Genomic DNA, 19,577 nt, shown 5'->3' on the forward strand with positions numbered 1-19,577 from the left:
GGGTGCAGGCCTTCAAGGGGGGGTGCAGGCCTTCAAGGGGGGTGCAGGCCTTCAAGGGGGAGACAGGCCTTCAAGGGGGGGAAAGGCAGGCAGGCAGGCCTTAAAGGGGGGACAGGCCTACAAGGGGGTGGGACAGGCCTTCAAGGGGGGGACAGGCCTTCGGGGGGGTGCAGACCTTCAAGGGAGTGCAGGCCTTCGGGGGGGGGGGTGCAGTCCTTCAGGGGTGGGGTTTAGGCCTTCAGAGGGGGACAGACCTTCGGGTGGGAGGTAAAGTCCTTCGGGGGGTGCAGGTCTTCAGGGGTGGGGTGTAGCCCTTCGGAGGGGGGACAGACCTTCGGGGGAGGGGGGTCCTGGTGTAAAAGTACACAGAGGGAGAGAGGGAAGGGGGGGTTCAAAGATACATGCATATGCCAGACTTTGGGGGTTAGAAATAATGGGTCTAAAAACAGAGGAGTGGGAGAGAGATGGTGCATAATGGGATTTAGGGAGGGAAGGAACAGAAAGGGAGAGAACTTGGAAACAGGGGATGGTGTGGAGGGGGGATAGAGATACTGGATAGGAGGATAGTTGGGAACAGAAAGGGAGAGATGGTGGATCCTGGGGTGGTGGGGAGTTGAGAAAAGGTGAATCTGTGGATGGAGACAAAAAAAAGGAAAGATGCCAGATCTCCGGGAGAGGGAAGGGAAACGGAAGGGGAGAACAGAGATGGCAGACGGATGGTTAGCACGGAGAAAGGAGACCCTGGCAAGCAAGACAACAAGAGCCTGGGACCAACAAGATTTGAATATTGATCAGAGAACAAAAGGTAGAAAAAATAATTTTATTTTCTGTTTTGTGATTACAATATGTTAGATTTGAAAAGTGTACATGAGACAGCTTGAAATGGGAACTTTTCTATTTTTGTGAATGGCAAGGCTGAGTTCAGTTAAAATATATGCTTTATAAGAAAATATAATAATGTGTTTTATAAAGTTTATAAGCATTGCTGGCATACTCGGTGAGGTGTTCCTAGTGTTGGTGGTGGTGGTAGCATGTCAGTGTGTTGAGAGGAAGAGGTAGTCTGGGAAATTCTGCTGAGCAAACTCTGGGCCCATTTCCACCCCCAGTTAGTCCACTCCACTCAACTGGTTCACACACTGAGTGGGTCTTTGGGTGTTATTTCTGGGTAGTTGTTTTAGAATCTCTTCCAGTGGTTTGTCAGTATCTCCTTCTGGTCCAAGGAAGGAAACTTTGTCAACCTTAGCATTGACCTTCAGAATATGTTTGTAACAGCGCTGCTTGTGTGGCATTAGGCTATGTAGTGATCGAAAGAAAAAAACAGACCTTTGCACATTTTTGCACTATATGGTGGGTGTATGAGGAGATTCATTTCCTGCACAGTTAAGTCCATTTTTTCTACTGAATAATAGTATAGGTACAATGAAAGTAAATAGCAAAAATGTTTGAGTAGATAATTAAGGAAATCTTTTTCATATTGCTTGCTTATGGACTGGGAAAAAAGACTGTTCAAGCAAATGTCTCCAGAACTGCTTTAATGGAAAAATGTGATTTTTTTTTTTTTAAGTACTTTGTGAAATTTATTGTTGTTGTGAAATTTATTGTTATACTTTGTTTAAACTTAAAAAGCGGTGTCATTAACAGTGAATCTAATCGAAAAATCGATTCAACAGGGTGAATCGGATCGAATGAAATATTTTTCTCTGAATCGGGCAGCACTATTGGCTACCATGAGAATGGGCTACTGGGCATGATGGACCATTGGTGTGACCCAGTTAGGCTATTCTTATGTTATGTTCTCATCTGTAGGGGCCTTTGTTTTCACTTCTTATTTTAATGTATTTTTTTCCTGGGAACTTATCAGTGTTTTTTTATAATGGGAACAAAAATGGAAGAGAATTAATGTGTGTGGAATGGGGGGGGGGTAACTAATTTCTTCAGCTAAATAATTCAATCCACTTCAAACAGACATAGGAGAACTCACGCACCATTCACACACCCTCCAACCAAAAACGTCAAAAGAAAAAAACTGTTCGACAACCTCCTAGCCATTCGAGCTGCAACACTTGACCCCCAACTCTACAACCTATTGACCTCGACCACAAACTACAAAACCTTAAAAAAAGAAATAAAAACCCTTCTATTAAAAAAACACATAAAACCAAACTAACATAATCAGAACTGTCCCAAGCATCACCTGCAACTACTCCATATGTACTTCTGATGTCATGACAATTCAGACATAATTTATGTTATGTTATGTTTGGAATAATGGTTACATAAATGAGGTTCAATAAAAGAAAATTTTCTGTGGGAGCATTTGTTGGAACTTCTGTTATCCTGATTTCTTCTATCTGTGGGCTTTCTTTAGCTAACCTACTTATCTGGGGCTTTCCACTTCTGCAGCTGCCCTTTTCACGGTCCACTTTGCGCTTGCACTCTCTGGGGAGGGGGGGTTGGGTCTGGGCTTGGTGGGGTAGGTGTGTCTGGTAGTTTTGTCTGGGTGGTGGCTGGGTGTTTCTTGGGTGCTTGTTGTGCGGATTGGTGTGTCTGGTGAGCGGTCTGGGTGTTGTTGCTTGTGGGGGTTTTTTTCATTATAAAATATGGCTGAGGGTCTAGTCCGGCTTATTATTCTTGTGGGTTCTGGGGTGGGATTTGTTTGCTTGCCCCAAGTTTTGGCCTTTTGTTGTGTATTGCTATGCCTCTCATTGGCAATTTTCTCTTGGGAGAGGCTTGTTCATGCTTGTTGTTGCTGTTACTCTCATTCTGTGTTCTTTTTGATAATGTATAAGTTTCTGTACAGACCATGGTTGCTTGTCTGGACCTTTTGCCATTCTCAATAAAAATACTTTGGAAAAAAAAAAAAAAAAAAAAAGAAAATTTTCACTGCCTGTTTCTATTCTGACCATTTATTCCATTTCATGGTTATTGCAAAAAAAAAAAAAAAAAAAAATTTTACATGAGGGGGGGGGGGTGTCAAAAAATGATGGGCCCCGGGTGCCACATACCCTAGGTACGCCACTGCTTACACCACCCTTCATAAAAGGCACCACAACCAAACATAAGGAAGTTGACTTTACTGGAATACCCTCTGTTGTGCATCCATGCCCATTCAAGAGCCAGGCTATAACACAAAATGGAATTAAATCCTGCATCAATATGAGGTCTTGCTTCAGCAACCCTTCCTTGGGATGTATCCGAAGTGGGTCTTTAAGATCAATCTGGAGCCACTAACACCACCTGACCTGTATGCATTTCTGTTCTTTGAATGATTCAGCCTAGCAACAGCCACAGGAAAAAGGCATAGAAAAGACCAGTTTGGGGCCTCAGCATCAATGTCTTCTGATCGAGATTTCTTCCTGCAACTGAAGAACCTGGATGCTATTGAACTGGCCTTGGAGGCTAACAGATCCATCACTGGTTGACCCTAATGTGCTATGATCACTCCAAAGAGCAGACTCTACTCTCCCGGGTCTAGGATGTGCCTGATGAAGAAGTCCACCTACATGTTTTTTGACACCAGCTAGAAATGCTGTAGAGAACATATAAGAACATAAGAATTGCTGCTGCTGGGTCAGACCAGTGGTCCATCGTGCCCAGCAGTCCGCTCACGTGGCGGCCCTCTGGTCAAAGACCATCACCCTAACTGAGACTAGCTCTACCTGCGTGCGTTCTGGTTCAGCAGGAACTTGTCTAACTGTGTCTTGAATCCCTAGAGGGTGTTTTCTCCTATGACAGACTCCGAAAGAGCGTTCCAGTTTTCTACCATTCTCTGGGTGAAGAACTTCCTTATGTTAGTACGGAATCTATCTCCTTTCAATTTTAGAGAGTGCCCTCTCATTCTCCCTACCTTGGAGAGGGTGAACAACCTGCCCTTATCTGTCTCCTTCTCTTAAATTCATTGTATATACTCACTGTATGTAATGTACTAAATCTTTTCCCTCACTTAAATTGTAATCGTATAACTAGTTTGACCTCATGATTGTTTTATTATGTTCCTCAATTCCAACCACATTGTCTGTACTTCATCTAACTGTTGTGAACCGCCTAGAACTCCCTGGGTATGGCGGTATACAAAAATAAAGTTATTATTATTATTATTATTATTATTACTAAGTCTATTTCCTTCAGTACCTTGAATGTTTCGATCATGTCCCCTCTCAGTCTCCTCTTTTCAAGGGAGAAGAGGCCCAGTTTCTCTAATCTTTTCACTGTATGGCAACTCCTCCAGCCCCTTAACCATCTTAGTCGCTCTTCTCTGGACCTTTTCGAGTAATACTGTGTCCTTCATGTATGGTGATCAATGCTATACGCAGTACTCCAGATGAGGGCACACCATGGCCCGGTAAAGTGACATGATAACCTTCTCCGATCTGTTCGTGATCCCCTTCTTTATCATTCCTAGCATTCTGTTCGCCCTTTTTGCTGCCACCGCACATTGCGTGGATGGCTTCATCGACTTGTCGATCAGAACTCCCAAGTCCCTTTCCTGGGAGGTCTCTCCAAGTACCGTCCCGGACATCCTGTATTCGTGCATGAGATTTTTGTTACAGACATGCATCACTTTACACTTATCCACGTTGAACCTCATCTGCCATGTCGATGCCCATTCCTCGAGCCTGATTATGTCACATTGCAGATTTTCGCAATCCCTCTGTGTCTTCACTACTCTGAATAACTTCGTATCGTCCGCAAATTTAATCACCTCAGTCGTCGTACCAATGTCCAGATCATTTATAAAGATGTTGAAGAGCACGGGTCCAAGCACCGAGCCCTGTAGCACCCCACTGGTGACGCTCTTCCAGTCCGAGTATTGTCCATTTACCCCCACTCTCTGTTTCCTATGTTCCAGCCAGTTTTTATTTCACGTATTTCACCCTCGATTCTATGGTTCGCAATTTTCCAAAGTAGTCGTTCATGTGGAACCTTGTCAGATGACTTCTGAAAATCCAGATATACAATGTCAACTGGATTGCCCTTGTCTATATGTTTACTCCCTCAAAGAAGTGCAGCAAGTTCATCAAACACGATCTGCCTTTGCTAAAACTGTGCTGACTAGTCCTCATCAGCCTGTGTCCGTCAAGGTGATCAATGATGCGGTCCTTTATCAGTGATTCTACCATCTTTCCCGGTACCAAGGTCAGACTCACCGGTCTGTAGTTGTCATACTGGGACAGACTGAAGGTCTGTCAATCCCAGTATCCTTTTTCCAACAGTGGTCAACCCAGATCACAAGTATCTGGCAAGGTTCCAAGAAGTAATCTAAGGAAATACTTTTTTACAGAAAGGGTGGTAGATGCATGGAAGAGGTGGAGGTGGTGGAGCTGGAGACTGTGTCTGAATTCAAGAAAGCATGGGATAGGCAAGTGGGATCTCTTAGACAGAGGAACAGATAATGGTTACTGCAGATGGGCTGTCTGGATGGGTCATTTGGCCTTTATCTGTCATCATGTTTCTATGTTTCTTTAAGAAGATTTTATGCTGCTTATCCTATAAATAAGCAGTGGATTTCCCCAAGCCATCTCAATAATGGCTTATGGACTTTTGTTGAAGGAAATTATCCAAACCTCTTTTAAACCCTGCTAAGCTAGCTGATTTCATCACATTCTCAGGAAAAATTTTTAGAGTTTAATTACATACTGAGTGAAGAAATACTTTCTAATTTGTTTTCAATCTACTACTTAATATCTTCATTTCATGCCCCTTAGTCCTAGTATGTTTGGAAAGAGTAAACAAGCGATTCATATTTACCCTTTCCACTCCTCAGTATTTTATAGACCTCTATCATATCTCCCCTGAGCTGTCTCTTTCCAATCAGAAGAGCCTTTAGCCTTTCCTCATAGGAAAGACTTCTCATCCCTTTTATTATTTACATCGCTCTTCTCTTTATCTTTTCAAATTCCACAAATCTTTTTTGACCAAAACTGCACACAGTATTTGAGGTACAGCCATACCATACAGTAATACAAAGGCATTATAACATTTCCACCTTTGTTTTCCATTCCTTTCCTGATAATCTAATATAATAAAACGGTAAGCCGTGCATGCGCACTTCCTATGCGTGCGTCCGTTTTCCGTGAGCTGTAGCGACCCATAGGAAGTGCGCATGCGCGGCTTACGGTCTGGCCTCACGCGAGGCAAGACAAGTGCGCATGCGCGCCCTTCCCTGCTCTCCACCTGCGGAGCGCCGGCTGCCGGCCGCTAGCACCCCCTGCCCTCTCCGTCGCCTCCCAGCTCCAGCGGCGTAGGCAGCACTATAAACACGCTGCTTCGCGCCTTTCTCTGCCGATTTCCTCTGCCACGTTTCTGATGACATCATCGGAGACAGACGTGGCAGAGGAAATCGCCAATAGAAGGCCGCGAAGCAGCGTGTTTAAAGTGCTGCCTACGCGGCTGGAGCCCCGAGGTTTGTCGGCGGTGGGAGGGTCAGGAGCAGGCTGGATCAACAACGGCAGTAAAAGAAGGGGGAGGGGCCAAACGGAGCAGGGAAGAGAAGGGAAAGGGGGAGTGGGGGAAAATGCTGCTACTGCTTCTACACAGGAAAGGGGGGGATAGGAGGGAAATGCTGTTGCTGCTGCATAGGGAAGTGGGATGGAAATGCTGCTGCACAGGGAAATGGGGAAAAATGACAGACAGACAGCGGGAGGGAGGGAGGGAGACAAAAAAAGAAAGACACAGGGGCAGGGAGAGGGACAGAAAGATAGATAGACAGAGAAAGGGGGCCAGAGAGAGAGTCAGCGGGAGAGGGAAAGGGGGCTGCTTTGGGGAGAGGGGTGTGCTTGGGGCAAACAGCTTTGCTCTGGGGGGAAGACAGAAGGGGCCATGGAGAGACAGGGAGAGGGATAGGGGGCTGCTTTGGGGGGAGGGGTGTGCTGGGGGAGACAGAAGGGGCCATGGAGAGATAGGGAAAGGGGGCTGCTTTGGGGGGAGGTGTGCTGGGACAGACAGCTTTGCTCTGGGGGGAAGACAGAAGAGGGCCATGGAGAGACATTTGAGGGGGGAGGTGGGTGCTGGGGCAGACAGCTTTGCTCGGGGTGGAGGGGGAGATAGAAGGATACAGACAGCGGCCAAGGAGAGAGAGATAAAGAAACACAGACAGACACATCTATTCTAGCATCTGTTAATGTAACGGGCTTAAAGACTAGTTCCTAATCTATTTGCTTTCTCAACCACCGTCACACACTGAGCTGAGAGTTTCAACGTATCCTGAATGATGACACCTAGATCCTTTTCCTGGGTGGTGACTGCTAACGTGGAATCCTGCATCATGTAGCTATAGTTTGCGTTCCTCTTTCCCACATGCATCACTTTGCACTTGCTCACATTAAATGTCAATTGCTATTTTGATGCTCAGTCTTACAAGGTCCTCTTGCAATTTTTCACAATCCTCTTGTGACTTAACAACTTTGAAAATTGTTGTGTTATCAGAAAATTTAAGTATCTCATTAGTTATTCTCATCTCTAGATTATTGATAAAATATATTAAAAAGAAGCAGTCCCGATTTATTCTAGTTTGGGAGGTCTATATTCAAAATTTATCACCTAGGAGTAGGAATCAAGTTTTGAATGTTTTGAGTGGTTTGTCGAGGAATTAGATCTTATTTTGGATGAGTGTTGTTGTAAATTTGAAGGCTTACACTTTGCATTTCTTTTTCCTGAAATTGGATATCTTCCTTATTGGAGGGTTAGGATAGGTTAGCGAGGTTGAATATAGTATATGGGGGAGGATTTCCATATTCTGATTAGAGGGTTGGAAGAATGCTTTTGATTTCCCTTCCTCCCCCCCCTTTTTTTCTTTCCTTTCTTTCCTTTCTTTATCTTCTCTTTATTTTTTTCTCGGGTTTAGGTGAAAGTAGTACGGGGGTACTGTATTTTAACAGGTGGGAGAGATTGGTCTGGGGAGATTTGGTAGAATATTATATTTGTTCTTGTCAATGTCGTACATTTAGATGTTTGAGTAGAAGGTGTTATAGTTTCCTTTCTATGCTGGCTGATTTCCTGTCCTACAGGAATTAGTTCGAGTTTGCTAGGGGAGGAAAGGGTTAAATAACATTCCCTGGGGGTCCTAAGAGTCCAGGCCCCTGGACAAGTTCTGCCTTTAAGACCTTTATTCCGTTTTTCCCTTTAACCCCAGGTACAGTTGGGGGAGATGGGGAGGAGAGGGAGATATTTTGTCAAAATGTTTGTTGACTATGAATTGACTACTACGGATGATGTTTGTTTAGTTTGGAAATATGCTTTGATTGTTGAAATTGTATTCTGCGATATGTACTTGTGAGGAGTGGCACTCGCTCGTGGGCTGTAGAGGGCGCTATAATGCATTAATGGAATGGATAGTGTGCAGGACATAGAACAGTATTTTGTTGATTTTTTCTACATGTAACGCCTGCTTTTCGCATGGTTCTGGGTAAAACTAGTTAGAAGTACATATGAAAGTTAAGGCCATGCCCAACAGAAACGTACGGAAAAGTAGGCACATGAAAATCTGAATATGGATGTAGCCAAGGCCAGAAAAAACACTATAGATAAGGAAAAGCATAATAATATTTTCTTTATGTATTTTGCTATTAAGCCAGACCATAGAGGAAATCAGGTATAGATATACATAATACACACATAGAGGTATTAAACTGCCGCCATGTTTATTTCTGTCTCTTTGTTCTCTCTGCGTCTTTGTGTAGTTTCCTGCCTTGAGCTTCATGGCCTAATTGATAACAGATGTGCTTGAGCTGGTTAGTTTGGAGCATATTTAATTTCATATATGTTGGGTATAGAAGGAAAGCTTTCTTGTATTAAATATGAATGAAGTATGTTGTGTGAATCTATGGATGTTTGGGGCACCGAATGTGTGTGATATATGGTATGAAGGATGTGTGAGAGAATGGTTTGTATTTAATTTCAAATATTTTACATATATAAGATGCAAGAAACTTAAAAGGAACCTAAGAGGCAACTTCTGGAAATGGTTAAGTGAAGCCAGGAACACTGTTACCGTGGAAACCCCCTACAGGCCCAGTATAGGAATTCTCATTAAGGGGGGCTCAAAACCCCAGGCTGTCAGTGTTTCAAGCAAATGTGTCAGAGAAATGTTTTGATTTAAACTTTTAAAGAATACAGGGAGAGGAAGTTTCCTTTAGGTATATTATAATGTTTTATGCATATTCAGAAATTAATGTAAACAAAAATATGATTTGTGAAACTTTTTTCTATGTCAAAAGGAATTTTCTTTGTTCAAACCTAAGGACAGCCTGTTAGCTGATTGGTTGACAAGTGATGATGTCATACTGGTCTGAAGGTATATATTGGTGAACAACTATTATAGAGTGGGATTCTTTGCTAGAAATGCCAGATTTTGGCTTCTGTAAAGACCCCATGACGCAAAAAGTCTTTTGATAGTTGTTATGGAAATAATAAAATCAATATCTTTTTTGGGAACATTTGCGTCATTTGCCATTATTTCTGCACATTTTGCACACCTAAGAGCAAGGCTAGCTGCTCACTTGTCATCAATAAAAATCATTTGAACACAAGCAGTCCCAGCACACACCCCTGGGGAACCCCACTATTTACCTTCTCCACTGAGAATATTGACCATTTTAAACTACTCTCTGTTTTAAATCTTTCAACCAGTTCTTAATCCGTAATGGGCATTACCTCATTTTCCATGACTGTCTAATTTCTTCAGAAGTCTTTCAAGAGGTATTTTGTCAAATGCCTTTTGAAAATCCAAATACACAGTATCAACTGGCTCACCTTTATCCACTCCTTCAAAGAAATGTAGTAGATTGGTGAGGCATGATTTCCCTTGAAAAAAAATCCATGTTGGCTTTCTCTCATTAATCCATGCTTATGTATATGTTCTGTCATTTTGTTCTTTAAAATAGTCCCTACCATTTTGCCCGGCACTGATTTCAGACTCACAGGTTTATAATTTCCTAGATCACTTCTGAAACCTTTAAAAAAATTGATGTTACATTGGCCACCCTCCAGTCTTCTTGTACTATGCTGGATTTTAAAGTAAATTATACGAGTACTAACAGTAGCTCTGCAAGTTCATTTTTCAATTCTTTCAGCACTCTGGGATATATATCATCTGGTCCAGGCGATTTGCTGCTATTCGGTTTGTTAAATTGACCCATTACATCTTCCAGTGTTACAGAGATTTGTTTCAGTTTCTCTGGCTCATCAGCAATGAATAACATTTCTGGCACCATTATCTCCTCCCACATCTTCCTGGATGATGATAGAAGCAAATAAATCTTTGAATCTTTCCATATGGCCTTGCCTTTCCTGAGCACCCCTTTTATCCCTCGGTTGTCTAGTGATCCAACTGATTCTTTTCCCTGCTTCTTGCTTTTAGTAAAAACTTTTTTAGGTATATTATGTGTTTTTGCTTCCAGTGCAATCTTTTCAAGGTCTTTCTTTGCCTGCCTTATCAGCACGTTGCATTTGACTTGACATTCCTTGTGCTGTTTACAATTATTTTCAGTTGAATCCTTCTTCCACCTTCTGAAGGATTCTTTTATCTTTAATAGCTTCCTTCATCTCACTCATTAACCATGCCGGCTGCCATTTGGTCTTCCTTCTTTAATATAAGAAATATATCTGGTCTGAGCTTCTAGGGTGGTATTTTTCAATAATCACCATGCCTGTTGAAAATTTTTGACCTTTGCAGCTGCTCATCTAAGTTTCTTTTTTTACCATTCTCTTCATGTTATCATAGTCTCCTTTTTAAAAGTTAAATGCTATTGTATTAGATTTCCTATGTGAATTTACTCCAGGGATTATATCAAATTTGATCATGTTATGATCAATGTTATCAAGTGGCCCCAGCACAATTACCTCCTGCAGCAATTCATGCACTCCAATAAGAACTAGGTCTAGAATTGATTTGCCTTTTGTCGGTTCCTCAACCAGCTGCTCCTTAAAGCAATCTTTGATTTCAAGTTTGTCTTGCTAAATTTAGCAAGGTAGTCATACTCAACTTCCTAAATGTAGCTGACTAGGCATGGAAAGCACAGTTACTTACCGTAACAGGTGTTATCCAGGGACAGCAGGCAGCTATTCTCACATATGGGTGACGTCATCGACAGAGCCTGGATGCGGAAGCTTGTAGCAACTAGAAGTTTCGAGTTGACCGCACCACGTATGCAAGTGCCTTCCTGCCCAGCTTAGAGTGCATCTCCTCAGTTCAGATAGCTCGCAGAGAAGCCAACCAGGAGAGGTGGGTGGGTTGTAAGAATAGCTGCCTGCTGTCCCTGGATAACACCTGTTACGGTAAGTAACTGTGCTTTATTCCAGGCAGCCTATTCTCAAATACGGGTGACCTCCAAGCTAACCAGAATGGGATGGTGGAAGCGTTGGCAATTTAGGAGAATAAATTTTGTAATACTGTTTGGCCAAATTGTCCATCCTGTCTGGAAAAAAGTATCCAGACAATAGTGAGATGTGTAAGTATGAACCGAGGACCAAGTAGCAGCTTTGCAAATTTCTTCAATGGGAGTAGATCTGAGGAAAGCTACGGAACCTGCCATTGCTCAGACTTTATGGGCTGTGACTTTACTGTGGAGGGGCAATCCAGCCTGGGCATAGCAGAATGAGCTATCCAATTGGAGATGGTACGCTTAGAGATAGGATGTCTCAACTTGTTTGGATCACAGGAGACAAAAAGTTGAGGAGCAGTTCTGTGTGGTTTGGTGCGTTTCAAATAGAAGGCAAAAGCACGTTTACAGTCCAGAGTATGAAGAGCTATTTCTCCAGGATGAGAATGAAGCTTCGGAAAGAACACTGGAAGAACAATAGATTGATTAAGATGAAATTCCGATACCACTTTAGGGAGGAATTTTAGATGAGTACCGAGGACCACCTTGTCATGATGATCCACCGTGAAAGGTGGATCAGCAACTAAAGCTTGCAGCTCACTGACTCATCGAGCAGAAGTGAGGGCAATGAGGAACACCACTTTCCAAGTGAGATATTTCAGATGAGCCTTGTCAATTGGTTCAAATGGAGGCTTCATCAGTTGAGCAAAGACAACATTAAAGTCCCATACTACAGGAGGCGGTTTGAGAAGAGGTTTGACATTGAAAAGTCCTTTCATGAATCTGGAAACCACCGGATGAGCAGAGAGAGGGTTCCCTTCGATAGGCTGATGGAATGCAGCAATTGCACTGAGATGGACTCGGATCGATGTAGACTTGAGGCCAGAAGTCGATAAGTGCAAAAGGTAATCCAAAACAGAAGATAAGGAGGAATGTTGGGGCTCCTTATCATGAGAAAAACACCATGTAGAAAATCTAGTCCATTTTTGGTGATAGCATTATCTAGTGGTAGGTTTCCTAGAAGCCTCTAAAATGTCTGACAGGTTGAGAAAACTGCAGAGGAGTTATGTTGAGAGGTACTGGTTTGATGGCATGGAGACAAAGCAGAGCTTGAGCTTTCTGAAGAAGAAGGGCGGTCTGGGAAGGATTGGAAGGATACTCTCTTAGAAGAAGCTCTGGTGGAACCTGAGTGAAATGAAGAGAGTATCCTTCCCTGATGATGGTCAGTACCCAGAGGTCAGATGTAATTGACCTCCATCGATGGTAAAAATTGTGAAGACGACCTCCTATAGGGGGAAAAGAAGGCAGAGTCAGAATGGTGGAGCTTATGCTCTGTTTTAAACAGTCAAAAAGGCTGAGTAGCCTTAGGTGCAGCAGAAGGTTGAAGTTTTTGTTGCTTCTGAGGCTGCTGTTTTTTAAGAGGAGAGCGATTGTAAGGAGAGCAATTGTAAGGAGCCATCCTCGGAGCAAAACACCGTTGATGGATAGGAGCAGGGCATGCAGGCTTAGCAGGAGCTGGCTTTGGCTTAGGTCTGACAATAGAAGCAAAGGATTTTTCATGTTCAATTTCTTGGTGGCTGCCTCGATAGATTCATCAAAGAGGTCATTGCCTGCACAAGGAATATTAGCTAAGTGATCCTGAAGATTAGGGTCCATGTCAATGGTACGAAGCCAGGCAAGGTGACGCATGGCTACAAAGCAAGCAGCTGCCCGGGCAGACAACACGAAGGCATCATAAGATGATTGGAGGAGATGTAATCTGAGTTGCAATAAAGAAGCAAGGATTTCTTGAAATTCAAAGTGCTTTTGAGTATCCAAATAAGTCAAGAATTTTGGTAATAGAGAAATGAGGAACTCAAAATAAGTAATAAAATTAAAATTATAATTGAGGACTTTAGAGGACATCATGGCATTTTGATAGATGCGATGTCCGAATTTGTCCACAGTTTTCCCTTCCCTTCCAGGAGGAACGGTGGCATAAATCTTGGAAGGATGGGACCTCTTCAAGGAGGACTCAACTAGCAGGGACTGATGAGATAACTGTGAGTTGTCAAACCCTTTGCGATGTACAGTTTTATACCTAGAGTCCAATTTGCCTAGAACAGCCGGTATGGTAGAAGGGATATCCAGGCATTGACCAAAAGTCTGAGACAAAAGCTTGTGAAGAGGAAGCATAAGTGACTCCGCCGGAGGTTGAGGGAGATGCATAACTTTGAGGTACTCCTTAGAGTATTTGGAACCAGCATCTAATTGAAGATCCAAGTCAACAGCCATCTGACGAAAAAAAAGATGAGAAAGATAGCTGATCCGCCAATGCTTTGCCTCGAGAAGGACTCGAGGACGTCGAGGCAGCCTGGGTCGAAGATGAAGCTTCAGCAGGAAAAAAGGCATCAAAAGAATATGGAGACTTGGACGAAGCAATCGAAACTACTGCATCCTTGAGGTTCGGAAGTGGAGCGAGGAGTCGGCGGTCTAGTTGAAGCAGGAGTAGAGCGAGGCTTAGTTGAAGAGGGACATCCTTTAGAAGAAGAACTATGCCTGGAAGTATGCCTCGATGAAGGCCTCGATCATTGGTGAGAATGGTGCTTGGAAGCAGATCTCGAAGATCGAGGAGACTTCGCCTTGGAGAGAGAAGCAGCCGATGCCACCAAAGAATGGATAGGACTGGAGGCTGTAGATCGAAGCTCCAGAGGCTTGATGGAGGAACCTCGATGCACTCCCAAAGACTCTGCTCCTTGTATAGAGTGTGAGGATTCCTGCCGAGGCACTTGCAAAGATTCTGCTCCTTGCTTCACGTGCTTGGATGCCAGACCAGACATTCGCAGAGACTCTGCTCCCTGCAAAGAGTGTGTAAGCTCAGACTGAGGCAAAGGAAGCGGCTCGACCTCGTGGGAGTCTGCTGAATGCTCAGGCTGGATGAGAGGAAGAAGCTTCGGTCCCATATTAGTAAGGAACTGAATGAATTGCTTCTCCAACATGGTCTGGAAAGAAGCCGGCAAGGATGGATCCGCGTCTGAAACCGGACGACCTGTTTTGGCTGGAGGTTCCACCGAGGCAGTGTAAATGTGCTTTGACTTGGAAGTTTTAGAGACTTTAAGCACCACCGCTGGAACTTTCTGCTGAGCTATCTAATCTGAGGAAACAGGGGAAGATACAGCAGGTGTCATCGAAGAGAGAGCCGCTGCAAACGACGAAGGTCTGATGAGGCTCGAGGTGGAAGCAGTAGAAGCAGGAGGAGTCTCGGTCGAACGTGAGGCCAAGGGCGCCTTCGATGTTGAGGGATCAGAGGAAGAATCCATCCCGAACAGCTTCTCCACCAAAAGATGTCGACATTTAAGGGCTCAAGGTTGAAGAGTAGCTCAGCGCTCACTGTTTAAGGGATCAAGGTTGAAGAGTAGCACAGCGCTCACACGACTTCGGGTGATGTTCCGGCCCAAGGCACTTGAGGCACCGACGGTGTGGGTTCGTAAGGGAAATCGCACGCTGGCACTGGCTACACTTCTTGAAGCCCGTGACAGGCTGGGACATAGAAGGAAAAATAGCCGCCGCAAGATCGAAGCCCTTGGGCTGCAGCTGAGCGGCCTGCCCCGGCAAACAGACGGAAGATTGAAATTTTTTTTTAAAAACTAGAAATAAAGCAAGAACAGCGATTCGTGAAGAAAAAAATACAAATCGCGGTTCAGAGAAGGCACGAAGTAATTAAGTTAAATGCAGAGAGTCAAAGACAGATTTCTCGGCTCCGCGGAAAACTGAACTGAGGAGACGCGCCCTACGCTGGGCGGGAAGGCACTCGCACATGCATGGTGCAGTCGACTCAAAACTTCTAGTTTCTACAAGCAAGTCTACTTGCGAGGCTTCCGCATCCGGGCTCCGTCGATGACGTCACCCATATGTGAGAATAGGCTGCCTGCTTGTCCTGGGATGATATCATGTTACATGTCTAAATTAAGAAGCTTCTCCATAGAATGCACTAAACTATCCTTCTTATCTGACTAAATTTGTACAGGTAGCAATTTTACCCATACCAATTTAGCTAGATAAAGGGAATTACCTACTAAATCTTTTGAAAATTGATCCCAGTTTTAGTATAGTAGAGTATAAATTTCTGATTTCTACAGTGCAAATCATATTGCACAAATTTATGACATAATTTAAAATAATTTCTGGATTTACCTCTAGTAGTAGAGCTTCAGTAGCCAAAAGCAAATCTTCAGTTTCACTGCTTTTTCCTATATCTTTCAAAAATGTGGCTGCAGAGAAGATTAATCTGATCTTGCCAATGGTTTCCAGTCTAGAGGTTTCCTGGTTAGCTTCTGTAAAATAACCAAGGGATCATTCATTAACAGCAGGTATACTAGTGCTCTTAATACACATTATTTACCACAGGGCACACTGTATAAAATAAGCCTTGAGCTAAATAACATTGGTTAATAGCATTAGCAGGAACTGTTAGTATATAAGCCCCCATTTTTCTTAAATGCAGAACTGAAGAATCCTTAGTGAATCATGCCTTATGTTAGATACTCAAAGTACTATGTGGGATCTTTTACTAAAGTACAGTAAGATTTTGCACTTATCAGACCTCTTGTAGGAAGAATGACTGGAGGTACTGAGGCACTGGTACAGTGATGAGGTATGAGAAGGAGGGGTTTAAGTCTCTGAAATTTTGAGGCTTCCTACAAAGTCCTGGCAGGTAGAGAGAAATAACCCACTGGTTCCAGAATAAAGTGCAATTGTACAAGAATGGGGGGGGGGGAGAAATCTTTTACTAAAGTGAAGTAAGATTTGGCACTTATCAAACCTCTTGAAACATTAAAAACTTTCTTAACATACTAGAGTTTATAGGTCAATTTAAATGTTTCCAAGTTGTTCTGATATACCTGTGAATATGCAATTGCCTTTGCTCTCAGTCTCATGGCATATATGATGATTAATCAAGGTATGCATCATACTTAGATAGGCAACTACAGGATCATATTTTTCCACTGCTAATACTTGCCAATAATGCACAAAATCCAGTTTCATCTGATAGTTATGCCTTGCATTTTTAGATAGCAAATCAATAATTCTATCAAAAAAGAGAAAAATTAAGTCAGCCACTAAGCATATGAATTATAAATGTAAAGCACAGCAATAAAGGGGCAGATGTGCTAACCTATGATAAATTTTGAAAGTTACACTACAAACTCTCAAATCTACCACAATTAGTAATATTTCATGTCATTCCACTATTAGCTACTAAACTAATTATACAAAGGTAACAATGCATTACAATGACTATATTACAATATGGGGCTCATAAATCGGCACTTGGACATCCAAATCATTGGGACGTTCAAGTGCTGACAATCAAAACCACCTTTCTGGATTGCTAGCAAGGCGTCCCAGCCTCTGTGTGTCCAGAGCTTGAGATGGGCATGTTGGAGATGTGTTATGGTCAGGTTTTTGGCATATTTAAGGGCAGGTTAGACTTGGACATCTTGCAGCGATTATCAAATGTTTTACAAGATGTCCTGGATGGAACTTAGATGTTTGAAGCTAGGCCTGTTTTAGTCTAAGTGCCACAAAGGTGCCCAAACTGACAAGGTGACCACTGCATGCATCAAGACACCCCCCACACTCCCCCAGTACTCACTGATGCCCTTCCACTACACAAAAATGAGAAAAGGTAAATACCTGGCTCTAGGATGGCAGATTCTGGTATGGGAAGCCTATTAGAGCATCACACAAGTGTGCAGTTACTTAGTGAGTGGGCTAGTGAATAATAGAAGGACGACCCAGGCCCATAACCCACTCTAACCACTACATTTATGGTAGAAAATGTGAGCTCAACTAAATCCTACTATCCTGCTATATAGGTGCCACCTGCAGCCATAAGGGCAATTATTGGGGTGGTATACTAGTGAGTATAGTACATTTTGGGGGAGTTTTAGGGGATTCACCATAAATAAGGGGTTCTGGCGAGATATACATCTGGCACTCTTTATATGAAGTTCACAGCAGTGCCCTCTAAAGTGTCCCACTGCTCTGTTGGGATGTCTATGTGGCCAGTCTATTACTATGCTGGCCCCTCCCATTTGGATGTTTTAAACATGGATGTTTTTCTGATCGAAAATAGGGTATAAAGTTAGACGTCCCAATGGCTAAGAAGTCTAAATATATGATTTTCAAAAAAAATTATATTTGGACATCCAGCAATTGCCATTTGAAAATGGTTGCTTCTGTTCCTCTGAATTTTGGCATCCAACTAGAACCGTCCAAGTTGGACTTAGACATTCTTTTTGAAAATGTCCCTCCAAGTGTACTACGGTAAATAGTGAGGCTGTGAGACCTCTAGCCTTCCCCTTTTCCATGATCCTTAACCTTCCCCATCCTTTTCCCCACGGCTACCTTCCTGTCATCCACATGGACCTCCTTCCCTCATCCTTTTATTTTACATTACCGGTACTAGAGATAAGACAGATGTGTAAAACCAAAATAGGAAAAATAAATGGAAAGGCTATGGAGGTAGACTGTGAAGGAGAGGGAAAATATAACACTTGAAATAATCTTGCATGTGTAAATTGAATCTTACTTTGGACTGGAGAGGAAATTATACAGCTCATTCCAGTTGCCGGTCATTTTCATATGCCAAGGTAATTCTTGATATGTTCTCCGTGAAAAATTTTGCTTCTGGAAGTACTGAATTAGAACTTGATGCAGAGCTGTCTTTTTATGGTTCATGGGATTCTGAAAGGAACTAGGATAGCTTTCATTGACAGGGGTAATGACACCTGGTTATAGAACAAATTAGATTTCATTAGTAATTAAGAGTGAATTATTTTCCTGCAGCATGTTTTTTTAAATATGCAGTTATATGGCATACTTTAATAAATTTACTTTTCTTTAATAAAGTCATTTTCTGGCATTTGTGTGCCAGTTACTTTATTTGGTCTTATTCTAGAACTAAATAAACAAACGGGATCTTAGTAACCAATGTTGGGTAAGGAGAAAGGAGATAGAGAATAAGGAAAAAAGGGACATAGGGTATTGAATTTGGTGTAATAACTTGATTTAATACTTTTTAACTTATGTAATAACTTGATTTAAAACTTTTTTTCTTCTGAGAGGCACCCCTCCTGCTATCCTATTTAAGAAACTCCAAGCCTAGCCTACCTGAACTGTTGGCTCCCCTCCTCCACCTACAAGGATCACATGGCAAGGATTTAAAACTTTTTTCTTCTGAGAGGCACCCCAAGTCTAGCCTACCTAAACTGTTGGCTCTCCTTCTCCACCTCCAAGGATCACATGGCAAGGTGATTTAAAGAGACTGGACACATCATGCTTAGACTACTGCAATGTACTTCTCTCAGGCCTCCCACGCATCCGTCTCTCACCCCTTCAACCCACTCAAAATGCTGCTGCACGACTCATATTCCATGAGAATCATCATTCTCAAATTTCCCCTCTCAAGTCACTTCATTGGCTCTACATCCATTTCTCCAAACTCCTCTTACCGACTTACAAGTGCATTCATTCTGCAGCCCCCCATTATGCTCCCTCCCTTAAACTCTGTTCGTCAGGTAAGTACTCATCTGTACCCCTTCTTCTCCACTGCAAACTCCAGACTCCATCCCTTCTTTCTTGTCGTATACCTGGAACAGGCTGCCTGAAACAATATATCATGCTCAGTCTCTAGCTGTATACGAATCCAAGATAAAAACCCACTTTTTAAAAACTGCTTTCAACTCTTAACTCCCACTCACTGCTGTCAGATACCTATACCCATTGTATAATTTCCTCTACCAGAATCTCCCCAGCCCTGATATGTCCTGTCTGTCCAAATTAGATTGTAAGCTATTCTGAGAAGGGACAGTCTATCAGCCTTTCAGCACTATAGAAATGAAAATTAGTAGTAGTAGTAGTAGTAGTAGTAGGACTAATCCTTTTGAGTTTGGTAGGGACTAGCAGAAAATTTTTATCCCTCATCTTAACCTTGCTGCTTCTTTATGACCCTGATATACCACCTTCACATGTGACCCCTCTGCTCTCTAGACTAGCCAACAACCAAGTTTCTTCCTGGTTCCCCTTCTTCCTCTTTCCATTGTCATGATCCAGCTTGGGGGGGAAGGGGACTGGGGTTGGGAATGAGGAAAGTACAGATGCTGCATGGGCTGCGGAGGGGGGGGTAGCAAAATTGACAGATGCTGCACAGGCTGAGAGAGGGTTGGGAAGGACAGATGCTTCACAGGCTGGGAGAGGGTTGGAAGGACAGATGCT

General features: G+C 42.9%; 1 protein-coding gene across 2 annotated transcripts in view; it reads right to left on the reverse strand.

Annotated features, from left to right (window-relative positions):
• LOC117363650 (putative tetratricopeptide repeat protein 41) overlaps nucleotides 1-19,577 on the reverse strand; it is a 201,004-nt gene that overhangs the window by 59,399 nt on the left and 122,028 nt on the right. For both annotated transcript variants that reach the window (XM_033951744.1, XM_033951743.1), the window contains exons 8-10: nucleotides 17,893-18,091; nucleotides 16,199-16,386; nucleotides 15,492-15,631 (exon numbers count right to left, since the gene is read on the reverse strand). In XM_033951744.1, coding sequence (XP_033807635.1) covers nucleotides 15,492-15,631; nucleotides 16,199-16,386; nucleotides 17,893-18,091 — 527 coding nt within the window. The remainder of the gene's footprint in view (nucleotides 1-15,491; nucleotides 15,632-16,198; nucleotides 16,387-17,892; nucleotides 18,092-19,577) is intronic.

The sequence above is a fragment of the Geotrypetes seraphini genome, chromosome 7 (genome assembly GCF_902459505.1).
Source record: "Geotrypetes seraphini chromosome 7, aGeoSer1.1, whole genome shotgun sequence".
NCBI lineage: Eukaryota > Metazoa > Chordata > Amphibia > Gymnophiona > Dermophiidae > Geotrypetes > Geotrypetes seraphini.